Source organism: Lepidochelys kempii, chromosome 2 (assembly GCF_965140285.1).
Source record: "Lepidochelys kempii isolate rLepKem1 chromosome 2, rLepKem1.hap1, whole genome shotgun sequence".
Lineage (NCBI taxonomy): Eukaryota > Metazoa > Chordata > Testudines > Cheloniidae > Lepidochelys > Lepidochelys kempii.
The window spans coordinates 1,617,712-1,630,442 of NC_136381.1; the positions used below are offsets into that span (position 1 = coordinate 1,617,712).

General features: G+C 53.5%; 1 protein-coding gene across 3 annotated transcripts in view; it reads right to left on the minus strand.

Moving 5' to 3' along the window:
* Positions 1–12,731, minus strand: part of SHARPIN (SHANK associated RH domain interactor) — a 56,272-nt gene that overhangs the window by 39,062 nt on the left and 4,479 nt on the right. For all 3 annotated transcript variants that reach the window (XR_012157050.2, XM_073329818.2, XM_073329819.2), the window contains exons 2-3: positions 5,738–5,912; positions 110–226 (exon numbers count right to left, since the gene is read on the minus strand). Coding sequence is in view for 2 of the 3 variants with exons in the window: in XM_073329818.2 (XP_073185919.2) it covers positions 110–226; positions 5,738–5,912 (292 nt within the window). In the remaining variant the exon portion in view is untranslated. The remainder of the gene's footprint in view (positions 1–109; positions 227–5,737; positions 5,913–12,731) is intronic.

Consider the following 12,731-nt stretch of genomic DNA (forward strand, 5'->3'; position numbering starts at 1 on the left):
GCATTCAGAGAAGAGTCTGGCAGCCTGAGCATGGGGAGCTGCACCATGTCCGTGCAATGACAATTCCTGCCCTACGCGAAGGGCCAAGGAATCCTCCACTCTTCCCTACCTTTATTGGAGAGCTCCAAGGGCTGAGATGCGTCCGATGGCGGCGCGGGCAGGGCATTCCCGCTGGCTGAGGGCAGGGGAGAGGGCTGGGACACCAGCACACTGGGACTCTCGGCAGCTGAAAGAGAACCAGGAGAGTGTCGGTGGGGACACTGTAGCCCTAGGAGACAGTGCAGCCAAGCCAGCACTATCCCTGGGAAGCAAGGAAAAGGTGGGTCAACGTGGGGGCTTCCTGGCGGGGCTGCAAATGGCAGGGGTGCAATCGCCATCTGCCCCACCCAGGTGTCCGGCAACCAAAGGGCTAATGTCAGCTCACGTGTGCACGGTCTGAAGTGCTTAGCCCGCCACGGTCACAGTTACCCCGACAATCACCGTACCCAAGGGAGCAGGCACACGTTTTTTCCCTTGGTCCTCAGGGCAACCCTTTGGGCAGCGACAATGTTTCTGCTCCTCCCGTCCTGGGGGAATCCGTGCAGTTACTCCCAGGCCCCTTCCCATCTCTCCAGACCTTCTCCCACCATTTCAATCTCAGATTCCCACTTTCCAGGTGATTCCCCTGGGATGCTACAACCCCCAACAGCACACGCTCTTCCTCCCCATCTCAAAGGGCCCCTCTGTAACAGACCCTTCCTCTAGACCCCCTGCTCCGCCCTGGCTTCTTCAGACTGCCTGGGGAGCAGTGGGGGAGAGGGTTGTTAGAAAGTGACATGGGATCCCTGCAACATTCCTTGTCCCACCAGCCCAAGCTCAGTCCCGAACTAACATGTGCAGACACCCCCCTTCTGCGAGTCTGCTTTGCCCTCAGCCTCTCGCTCCCCGGCTTTGTTTCCTCCCCACCCATAGCACTTCAAGGGGCAGACACCTCCTCTTGCACCCTGCTGAGGAAGTGCAGAGCAAGCCGTGCCGGGAGGTGCCCTCTCCTGGGGATGCCATGCGTCTACACTAGAAAAAAAGGTGTTTTCTTACCACAAGGTAACATCTAGTGTGGACACAGCAGTGCATCGCTTCCACACGGGTTAGCACTGGGGTTCATCTCAACCTGCTAACATGTATGAAAACTCCAACGGCCTCCTCCACCCTGGGATGTCACCACAAGTTCGCTCCCTCATGGTGAGGCTTATCTTCCCTCCTAGCAAAGGCAAGGCCAGGGCGGGAAGAAGAGACTCTGGGCAGCTGCTGGAACAAGGAGTCTCTCAATCTCACGCCAAGGCGCTGGCAGAGTGCTGCAGGGAACCAGCCAATGCCATACCCAGCCCCAGCAGTCCCTGGCTTGAATTGGCACTAAATCCACTGACCCATCTGTACTAAAATGTACAGACAAGGCAGTGAGTTCTCTCCATGGCTGACTGCAGCCCGAGAGAAGATACATGGCACCCTCACCCTGCTGCAAAGCTCTGGCACTCAGAGGTCAAGCAGAGCTGGCTGGTGGCTGCTCAGTTTGCCGGTACTCCTGAGGGCTGCCACCGTGGGCTCCAGAATCTCAGCTAGCATTACAAAAACACAGATATCTAAGTCTCTAGCCCTTACAGTTGTGAGGAAAACCTTTGAAACGTGAATCAGGAGTACACACTTCGTGGCGAACCGGGGAAGTCCCGGATGACTGGAAAAAGGCTAATGTAGTGCCAATCTTTAAAAAAGGGAAGAAGGAGGATCCTGGGAACTACAGGCCAGTCAGCCTCACTTCAGTCCCTGGAAAAATCATGGAGCAGGTCCTCAAAGAATCAATCCTGAAGCACTTGCATGAGAGGAAAGTGATCAGGAACAGCCAGCATGGATTCACCAAGGGAAGGTCATGCCTGACTAATCTAATCGCCTTTTAGGATGAGATTACTGGTTCTGTGGATGAAGGGAAAGCAGTGGATGTATTGTTTCTTGACTTTAGCAAAGCTTTTGACACGGTCTCCCACAGTATTCGTGTCAGCAAGTTAAGGAAGTATGGGCTGGATGAATGCACTACAAGGTGGGTAGAAAGCTGGCTAGATTGTCGGGCTCAACGGGTAGTGATCAATGGCTCCATGTCTAGTTGGCAGCCGGTATCAAGTGGAGTACCCCAAGGGTCGGTCCTGGGGCCGGTTTTGTTCAATATCTTCATAAATGATCTGGAGGATGGTGTGGATTGCACTCTCAGCAAATTTGCGGATGATACTAAACTGAGAGGAGTGGTAGATACGCTGGAGGGGAGGGATAGGATACAGAAGGACCTAGACAAATTGGAGGATTGGGCCAAAAGAAATCTGATGAGGTTCAATAAGGATAAGTGCAGGGTCCTGCACTTAGGACGGAAGAACCCAATGCACAGCTACAGACTAGGGACCGAATGGCTAGGCAGCAGTTCTGCGGAAAAGGACCTAGGGGTGACAGTGGATGAGAAGCTGGATATGAGTCAGCAGTGTGCCCTTGTTGCCAAGAAGGCCAATGGCATTTTGGGATGTATAAGTAGGGGCATAGCGAGCAGATCGAGGGATGTGATCGTTCCCCTCTATTCGACATTGGTGAGGCCTCATCTGGAGTACTGTGTCCAGTTTTGGGCCCCACACTTCAAGAAGGATGTGGATAAATTGCAGAGAGTCCAGCGAAGGGCAACAAAAATGATTAGGGGACTGGAACACATGAGTTATGAGGAGAGGCTGAGGGAACTGGGATTGTTTAGTCTGCAGAAGAGAAGAATGAGGGGGGATTTGATAGCTGCTTTCAACTACCTGAAAGGGGGTTCCAAAGAGGATGGCTCTAGACTGTTCTCAATGGTAGCAGATGACAGAACGAGGAGTAATGGTCTCAAGTTGCAGTGGGGGAGGTTTAGATTGGATATTAGGAAAAACTTTTTCACTAAGAGGGTGGTGAAACACTGGAATGCGTTACCTAGGGAGGTGGTAGAATCTCCTTCCTTAGAGGTTTTTAAGGTCAGGCTTGACAAAGCCCTGGCTGGGATGATTTAACTGGGAATTGGTCCTGCTTTGAGCAGGGGGTTGGACTAGATGACCTTCTGGGGTCCCTTCCAACCCTGAGATTCTATGATTCTAATGCACGCTGAGCCTACAGCCAACCTGAAACCACCGCCCGAAGATTATGGACTGCACCATTCATCATAGCTGAGTGTTAATTCAGAACCCTAATCCCTGCAGTGTAAATGTTAACCGTCTCTTGCTGATCACAGCACAGAGAGGAGTAGCCGCCACATGAAGAGCTATATAATCTGTGAGTGGCGACTCCTTCTGGTGTCAGAGTGGGTGGTGCTTGGGAGAGCATCAGTTCTGCTGCCTGCTTCTCCCCAGCTGAGTCCCGCTGACACCCAGCCTGTAAGCACCTGCCAGACTAGAACCTGGGACCATGGAGGTTCTGGGCTGCCGCAACTTCTGCCTTGCCATGGGACCTCAGGCCAGTTTCCTGCTGGGGGACCCTGTGAAACTAGGCACTGCCGGAAGTACTGTAGCCTCCTGATTGCCAATGCCGGGATACAAACCAGGAAGCCAATCAGGGGCTGTCTGAGCACACACAGATTGTGTGCTTACTTCCACTCCAGCCCATACCTTGCTTTGGCCCTGGACTCCAGCTCCTGACCCTGGTTCGTCTCTGATTCCGCTACTTGCCTCCTGTCTGTAACCTGGTGCCTGACGCTGACTCCTTGGTAGCCTGATCCAGCTCGACCCCGACTCCTGTCCCCAGCTTGGTAACTGACCAGTGCACACCAGCCGCCCATAGCCCTGCCCTGACACAAACACCACCTGCCTGCTTGCATCCCACCACAACCAGTGCACAGCCCAGCCAGAGACAGGCCCCTGCTCTCCTGGAGCCCCCAGCGAGCACTATTCACCGGATTGCCACCGCTGACAGAGCAAAGCCAAGCTGCTGCTTACCGCCAGAGACCCGCTGTGCACCTCCAACGACACGCACCTCACCGTCCGGACCCAGCGGGTGTGAGAGGCGGAGGCTGCAGTGATACCCAAGTGAGCCACTTTAACAGCAGCACCAGGCCTGCCTGCTGTCCCTATCCCCATATGAGAGGGTGTGACGGAATGGGGAGTATTGGCCTGGTGTGACAAAGTGGGAATGTTCTTAATGTTTTCTCTGAATACTGGGTGGGTGCCTCAGTTTCCCCTATGCATTTCTTAAGTATCTAGGTGGTGGGATAAGAGTGTGTGATTGTTGCAGAGCCTTAGAGGGCAGGTGTGATGCTGTCTGCATAGAGAATGGCCGACACCCTGTCTCCTGGCAACTGATGGCCTGGGCCCCTCCCCTGCAAGGTGCCATCTGAAGGTGTTGGAGAACAAAGAGATCAGGTGGTCTCCTTGCCTGAGAGAAAGACAAAGGCCAGAGGAGGGGCTGGAGGGAATTTCAGTTTGGAGCTGGCTGGGGAAACGGAGGGAGGCCCGGCATCGGGGTCTGGGCTCCCTGCCCCACAAGATGGACTTGACTGAGGGGGTCCTGTTGTCTGTACCTACAAGCTCTGTTTTGAACTGTGTTCTTGTCATCTAATAAACATTGTTTTACTGGCTGGCTGAGAGTCATGGTGAATCGCAGGAAGTGGAGGTGCAGGGCCCTGTCTCCCACACACTTCGTGACAACTGGTGGTAGCGATGGGATTAACTGCACACCGTGGATGGCGCTTCCTTCAGTAAGTGACTGGGAAGCAGTTAAAAGAAGGGGGATTAACGAGGACCAGACGTGCTGAAGGCTCAGAGAGGAGCAGTTTCGGGGGTCAGAGAAGCTACACTTAACCCCTGGGAGTGTATGACTAGTGAGAAGGACTGTTGCAGGAATGGGGTCCCCCTGTGGACTGCGGTGAGCAATTCCAGGGGCAGAGGAGTCTGTGGCTTGACCCTGGGAGAGAGAAGGACTGTTGCAGGAACAGGGTCCCCTTGGTGAGTGGTTCCAGGGACGGAGGAGCCTGTGGCTTGACCCTGGGGAGAGGTGGTTACCTGGAGAAGGGCTGGCACAGCAGGGGTTCTTCCTGGAAATTGTGGGGAGCTGAGAGCACACAGGCCTGCAAGTCCACAGCAACTTGGGAACAGCGGGAAGATGTATAACCATCTCCTTAGAGGGACCTAGTAGAGCTGTGCAGGCAGAGGGGGCTGCGCACTGGAAAGCTCACCAAAGAACAGCTGATTGCCCAGCCGGAGGAGGAGGATCACTCAGAGGAGCTGATCCCTGTCCCTGAAGGAAGAAGCCCAGCAGATGCAGCACGGGCACCGGTGCCTGTCCCAGCTGGAAGGGGTCAGACTGCTGCCGAGGGCCTTCCGAGGCCCCTCTTCCCTATGGATAGGGGAGGGACTGGAAGGAGCCTGGTGAGCACCGGGGGCACCGTGACCCACACGGCTAGCAGGGGGTCCTCACGGCGGAGCTCCCCATCGCTGGAACTGAGGCACCTACCCAGTATTCAGAGAAAACATGAAGAACATTCCCACTTTGTCACACCAGGTCAATACTCCCCACTCTGTCACAGAGGGATCTGCAATCTGCTCCTTGTTACATACAGCGGCTATGGCCGTGGGGCTCTGGGTGAGGTGCCAGCTGCCCTGGGCCAGGAGAAGCCTGGCATTGCCCCTGCATTACACCCCCTGCGTCTCTCTCTGTAACACATGAATGTTACCCGGACACAGCCAGCCCGAGAACCCGGCCTGCCATTGCTGACCTTTCTGCACCTCCCGCAGGGAGCTGCTGACAACAGTCCACCACTTCTGTGCCTCCCGCTCATCTTCGAAGTGAAACACCATCGGGTTGTCTGAGCTGCTAAGGACCGTCAGCTCGTGGCACGAGGTGTTCTTCACCGAGTACGAGATGTCTTTGAGGTTATACTCAGCAATGCTCTGGGGACAGACCAAGGAGAGGGTCATGAGGCCACCCTGAGGCATGAGCAAGGCAACATGCCTTCCCCCTCCCCGCCACATACACACTGCTCTCTGGCCCACATCTTTGGCCAGGGCTCCAGTAACCTGGGACATTCCAGAGACCCTCTTACCAGGTGTTAAGGGCTGATGCTGTACTACGTGCTTAAGAAAACTGCTGCAAGTGAAGTTAAGCAAGTGCCTAAGTCTGCAGGATCACGGCCAACAGCAGCTCCATCCCGAGAAGCTTCCATGCTGAGCGTACACGAGGACGTGCTACTAAAATACTGGCAGTGCACAGCTCACACGTTACCAAAACAGAAGTGTTCTGCAATCCTCCGCCTGTCCTGCACCACCTCAGCCCAAGGTCTCTCACAGGAGCGTATTTCAGCAAGACGCAGCTGGCTCCATCACCACACAGTGAGGGCACCACCCACTGCCACTTCTATTTGCTACCCTCTGGGCACAACAAAACCACAACAGGCATCTAAAAAGAGTGAGACCTAGAAATGCCCTGTGCAGTGGCTCTTAGAGGAGACCTCTCCCCCAATCCCGAGGCCCCTCTGTAACAGGGTGGCCTTCCCCTATAAGGGCCACAAGGCCTGGGGCTGGCCAGCCCTGTCCAGTTAGCCCCACCTGTGCCATAATTTAGTTGCCTCCCAGGACTAATTGGGGTCAGGTGACAGCCTGAAACACCCGGGCCTCATAACAGGGCCCAGAGAACTCAGTTTGGAGGAGGAGGAAGCCTGGGGGCAAGCTGAGTGGCTGTGGAAGGTCCTGAGGGAAGGGCTGGAAGAAGGAGGAGACTCTGGGAAGCAGCCTGGGAGTCAGCCTTCTACCCCAGAGCAGAGAGACTTCAAGGTAGTCCAGAGCGGAGTCTGGAGGTGGGTGGGAAGAAGCCCAGGCAGGGCAGAAGAACCTTTGCTTGTCTGGACTTGTATTACTTTGGAAGGGAGCTGGAACTTCAAGTGACTGAGCCACGTGAATCTCCCAGACAGACAGAAAACCCTGGTGAGGAGAAATTGAGGAGGTTTGCAGTGCCATGTTCTGCCAGCAGGGGGTGCTACAATTAAGGCCAAAGCAGACTGCAAAGAGTGCCACAGGGATCTCATTACAGTGGGTGACAACAGAGCAGATGAAATTCAGTGTTGATAAATGCAAACATGAGAAAGCACAAACCCAACTCTACATACAAAATGATGGGGTCTAATTTAGCTGTTCCCACTCAGGAAAAAGATCTGAGAGTCAGTGTGGCTAGTTCTCTGAAAACATCCACTCAATGTCTAGTGGCAGACAAAATAAGCGAACAGAAAGTTAGGAACCATTAGGAAAGGGATAGATAATAAGACAGAAAATACCATAATGCTGCTATATAAATCCATGGTATGCTCACACCTTGGACACTGTGTGCAGGTCTGGTTGCCCCATCTCAAAAAAGATATATTAGAATTCGAAAAAGTGCAGAGAAGCGTAACAAAAATGACAGGGGGATGGAATGGCTTCCGTCTGAGGAGAGATTAAAAAGGCTGGTGCCGTCCAGCTGGGGAACAGACGGCCCAGGAGAGAAGTGACAGAGGTCTATACAATCATGCCTGGGGTGGAGAAAAAGTGTGATTTACCCCTTCACCCAACAAAAGAGCCAGGGGTCACTCAGTTAAATTAACAGGCAGCAGGTTGAAAACAAAAACAAGTACCCCTTCACACAACACAGTCATCCTGCGGAATTGCTTGGCTGGGGATGGCTTGAAGGCCAAAACTACAACTGGGTTCAAAAAAGAACTGGGTAAGTTCCTGGAGGATAGGTTCATCAATGGCTATTAGCCCCATGCTCTGGCTGTCTCTCAACCTCTGACCGCCAGAACCTGGAACTGGATGACGGAATGGATCACTCAAATTGCCCCGGTTACTGTTGGAAGACAGGATACTGGGCTAGATGGACCATTGGTCTGATCCAGTATGGCCATTCTTTGGTTCTAGCCACACCTATGACAGCGTCTCCTGTTTGTCAGACTGTCCATGTCCAGTCATCCTCTCTTCTGTCTAACCTGAGACTGAACTCCAGGGGGCAGGGACCTCACGTCTATGGCCTCTGACGGCCCATGCACAGCCATGGCCCAATATAAATAACTTGTCTGGAAAGTCTCACTAGTCTAGCCTTACTTCAGGTTAAAGCTACCTTTGGTGAAAGCCAGGCAGCTCTGGAGAGCTGGCTGTCCCTGCTGCCTCTCTCAGAAAGGGGAGAGGAGCTCTGCAGGGCCTCACTGCTTTCCAGATCTACCAACAGGCCATGCATTGCCTCTCACAGTTCAACCAGGGGCAAGACAACAGGAGGGCAGTGCAGGCACCTGGCTGCGTTAGGTTTTAATGCTGCATGTAAAAATGGGGGAGGCGAAGGAGGTTCAAGGGACATTGTCTGTCTTTTCTTGTTTTAAGTTTCACTTTCTGTATTAAACACCCCCTACCCCAACAGTTACTAGAGTTGAACATTTGAATGTATTCCTCCCCGCAGCAATCCACGAAGCAGGGGTTTTCTGTTTCTTCTCAGTTGGGCCCATGAAATTAGACCCAGGCCATTTCACTTTCTGGCTCTTGCATGCAAGCCCAATGCTGGAGCCTCAGCCACCATGGATGCAGGTGGGGGAGATTAAAAGGAGGAGTGACCTGGGTATTAGCTACTGTACTTGGTGATGAAGTGAGCTGTAGCTCACGAAAGCTCATGCTCAAATAAATTGGTTAGTCTCTAAGGTGCCACAAGTCCTCCTTTTCTTTTTGCGAATACAGACTAACACGGCTGTTACTCTGAAACCTGTACTTGGTGAGTAACTGGAAGCTGTATCGTGCCTGAGCCAATGAGAAGCCAGAGAGAGCAATCAATGACAGCCACACGCACAGCACTTGGCAGCAGGATCCTTACAGTGAAGCCATCACACAGAAGAGTGGGCAGGAAGGAGACCTCCTCTGAGGAGCGTGAGAATTCACACCCCATGCAGTATGACTAAGGGGACTGTCAGGATGAGCACATGGCTGTCCTTCCTCATCCAGCCTCCTGGCTGCTTGTTACACCTGCTCCTAGAGCTGCCTCAAAGAGGAGACTAAGCGCTGGGGGGCAGGAAGCTCGTCTGTCCATTTGCTGCATTAAGGACCCAGCGCACCTCTGGGTGCTGTAAAAGGCAGGGAGTCCTGAGATCATTTCTATCTGCCTCTTAAGCAAAGTCTGTTGTGACGGCTGTAAAACCTGGCAAAGGCCCAAGATAGGGATCCTCCCAAGAGGCGATGGGCAGGTCTCCAACCTAGCAGGTGCTCTGAGCAGGACAGAGGTCAGATATGGGAGAGGAAAGGGCCTGTGGTTGGAGGGAGTGGCTTGAACTGGCTGTGAGAGGAGAGGTGTCAGAGGAGCAGCCGTGTTCGTCTGTATTCGCAAAAAGAACAGGAGGACTTGTGGCACCTTAGAGACTCACCCATTCATTTGAGCATGAGCTTTCGTGAGCGACAGCCCACTTCCTCGGAGAGAAGAGAGGAGAGAAGCCCTGCTGAGTTGGCCGGGCGGCCGGTAAGATCTGGGAGCGGCGAGCTACCCTTCCAAACCATGTCCGGTCTGAGCGTTACCCGGTGGTTCCACAGCCTGGCTGTGCTTGTGGTGGAAGACGGGCTTCCATGAAGTGCCCTCACATGTCTTTACATTCACTCCCAGTCCCACCAGCAGAGGAGAAAGTCGTTTGCCACTTGCTTGCAGCACTGGAGCTAGGTTCATTGCCCTGCAGCCTGACCCGGCAGTGTCACCAGCCTGATGTGTTGCACAAGCCAGGAAAACCTGTTTCTTTAAAAGGGCAGATGACCGAAGTGCCATTGTGGGGCGGGCGCTGAGCTACACTGACTCAGCCTGTGCATTTCAGCTTAGAAAGGGGGGCACTGTTAAGCCTAAGATGCTACAAAGGAGGGTTTTTAGTGCACTCCCCTGCTCGTCCTGTAAATAACAGTCCAGTAGCAGCCTTACAGCCCGAGGGAAAATACCCCCAGCCAGGGTTCTGCTGACGCAAACCCACCCACCCACCCTGGAGGTCAGCTGTGCCAAGAGATGGGGTAGGGAAGGGGATTCACTTAAGAAGGCTCTTTTTTGAAATCCAACCCCAGACAGAAGCGAACTTGTCCAGAGTCCCCAGGTAAGCGATCAGAGAGGGAGACCGAGCCAGCGGAAGTACAAAATGAAACTTGTCTCCTTTCCATTCACCCCCACTGGAAATACTGCAACACCCTCTACTAGGGGATGTCCCTTGCCCTCTATAATCCAGCACACACACGAGCCAGGCATGCAGCAGAGAGCAGGCTCCTGTCTCATGGAAGGTAAGGGGCTGCACAGACACAGCTAAGCTACCAACGCAGCACAGACAGCAGCGAGCAGGGAAGGTGACATGACCTCAGCTTGCCCGGCCTAGGGAACATTTCCAGTGAAAGCTGAGAGGCCCTGGCCTTTTCCAGATCACACTTCCTGTAGCAGCCTCCACACACTCAGCAGTGTCCAGAGAGCCCCCCACACACCAATGGAAATGGAAAGCTTAGAGAGTGGGAGGGACTTGGAGGCAGATGAGCATCAGGCAGATGAGACAGCATAAAGGAAAGCACCCCTCAACTGAGAATCCCAGGGGCACTCTGCCCCTTTTCGGGCACCAGAGGGAGCACTAGTGCAGACAGGGCACAAGCGTTTTTACCTGCTCTGCCCGCATTAGCGCTCAACATGACAATACTAGTGGGGCGGGGGTGATTTCCTATCGAACAGCAGTGCGCACGAGGCGAGCGGGGCAGGAGCCCCAGTCTGGAGCAGAGCAGTGCAGGGGAGGCAGGTGGCTAACTCGTTCCAGGCAAGCAGGGCGGGAAGACAGAGCTCTGGGAACAGGAGGAAGCTGTTTGATTGTATTTGGAGACAGGAGGTCAGGGAAGCGGAGAGAAGAGGTGAGGGGAGAGTGGACAGGATGCCCTGGCAGAGGCTGGAGGAGAGGTGGTCCTGCTCCCAGGCTCCAGCATCCTGGACCACCTGGAGTTGAGGGTGGGGGATTTAGGAAGAACGAGAGGGAATCCCAAAGCCCCCTTTACTGCTGGACCCAGCTCTTTCGCAGCTGACGTCCCATGGGAATGCCAGTGTGGATGTGCACGCACCAGCATGAGGGGCATATCTGCCCCCAGACTTGGGGCTTCGGCAGCAGTGAGGCAATCACCCTGAACGGGGATCTCCTCAGGAGCCACGGTTAGGGTGGATGCCCCGGCGTGTCCCAGTGACAGACAGACTGTCACGGGAGTGTTATGTGTCTCATTGTGGCACCTAGAGCCCTAGTCATGGACCAGAGCCCACTGCACTAGGCACTGTACAAACAGACCAAAGAGAGAGTCCCTGGCCCAAAGAGTTATAACCTAAGGATAAGATGAGACATTAGGTGGATACAGACAGACAGACTGACGGACGAGGAGGAAGAAACAACAAGAGTTATGCGTTGATCAGCATAAGCTGTGCTCTCAGCACATCATGCCCCACCTGTCAAGTATTTTGTAGGCATCAGGACAAAGGAGAGCATTAAGGATGTGGAGGAGGAAATGAGGTAGCTTTACAGATGTTTACAAGAAGCTCCTCCCCAGAGTGAAGGGCAGCACAGGAGAAAGCAGGAAGGGGCTTGTTTGAAAATTCAACAAGCGGGTGATGGAGGCTGGAATCCTGAGCTGACTGGAGGCAGGACTCAACCTTTCAGTACTGACTGAGAGGTGACAGGTAGTATGGGGACAGTCAAAAGGCCCTGAAAATGTAAACAAATAGCGTATGGTTGATGAGCTAGAGAAGGAGGAGCCAGTGTAAACATGCAGGTGGGTGGTGACACGGTCAGAGCTCCGGGCTGGGACAACGATCCTGGCAGCAGCATTTTGAGTGGACAGGAGCAGGGCAAGACCTCATGTGTGACGACAGAGAGAAGGCGGCAATGAGAGAGGACATGGTGAGAGCCTGGGTAAAAGTTTAGCTGTGTGGATGGAGAGGAAAGGCTGGATCTTAGAGACATGATGCAGAAATGTTGTGCATGATCTGTACAGTCTGGACGCGAGGCTCTAGAGAGAGGTCTGAGTTGAAGATGACACCCAGGTTACGGGCCTGCATGACAGGCAGAATGGTAGTGTTGTCCACAGTCATCAAGGAAGGAGGTAGCAGGGAGGGTTTGGGGAAGGGTGGAGATTAAGAGCTTAGTTTTAGCCAAGTTGAGCTCGAGCTGCCAGCTAGATAGCCAATGTAATAAGATGAGGCCCTGAAAAATAAACCCTTGGTATCAGAGGCCCGGTATGAGACCTAAGGCCTGAGCTAAAGTAATGGTCAAGACTTTGCTGACATAAAGCGAAGTTCAGCTCTGAGCCAGAGGCAGGCCCTGCTCACAGACGCTGGCAAGGAAAGGGCTGATGTTGCATAAGGATATGCTGTTGCATAAACCTATATCTAAAGTGCATTGGATACCAGAGCCATACACAAATGGTACAAGAACATTCTTATACCATCCACATAGATAACAAGGACAGGGGCAAAAGGCTATGATGATGGATAGGGTTGTTTTGTTCTAACCAACGTGTACAAGGTGAGAGGCGGCACCTTACTGCGTAGAAGGGTGGTGCATTGTTACGTAAAGGGGTTGCACCTCAATATGTCAGGAGTGTTATGTAACTTGTTTGTACCTGTGTATAAGAATACATCCCTGGGTCCGGCCTAGGGGGCAGTGGAGTGTCCCACCCCTGACTGAGCTGTGTCCATTACAGGGACACATATTCGTAGTACGTCCT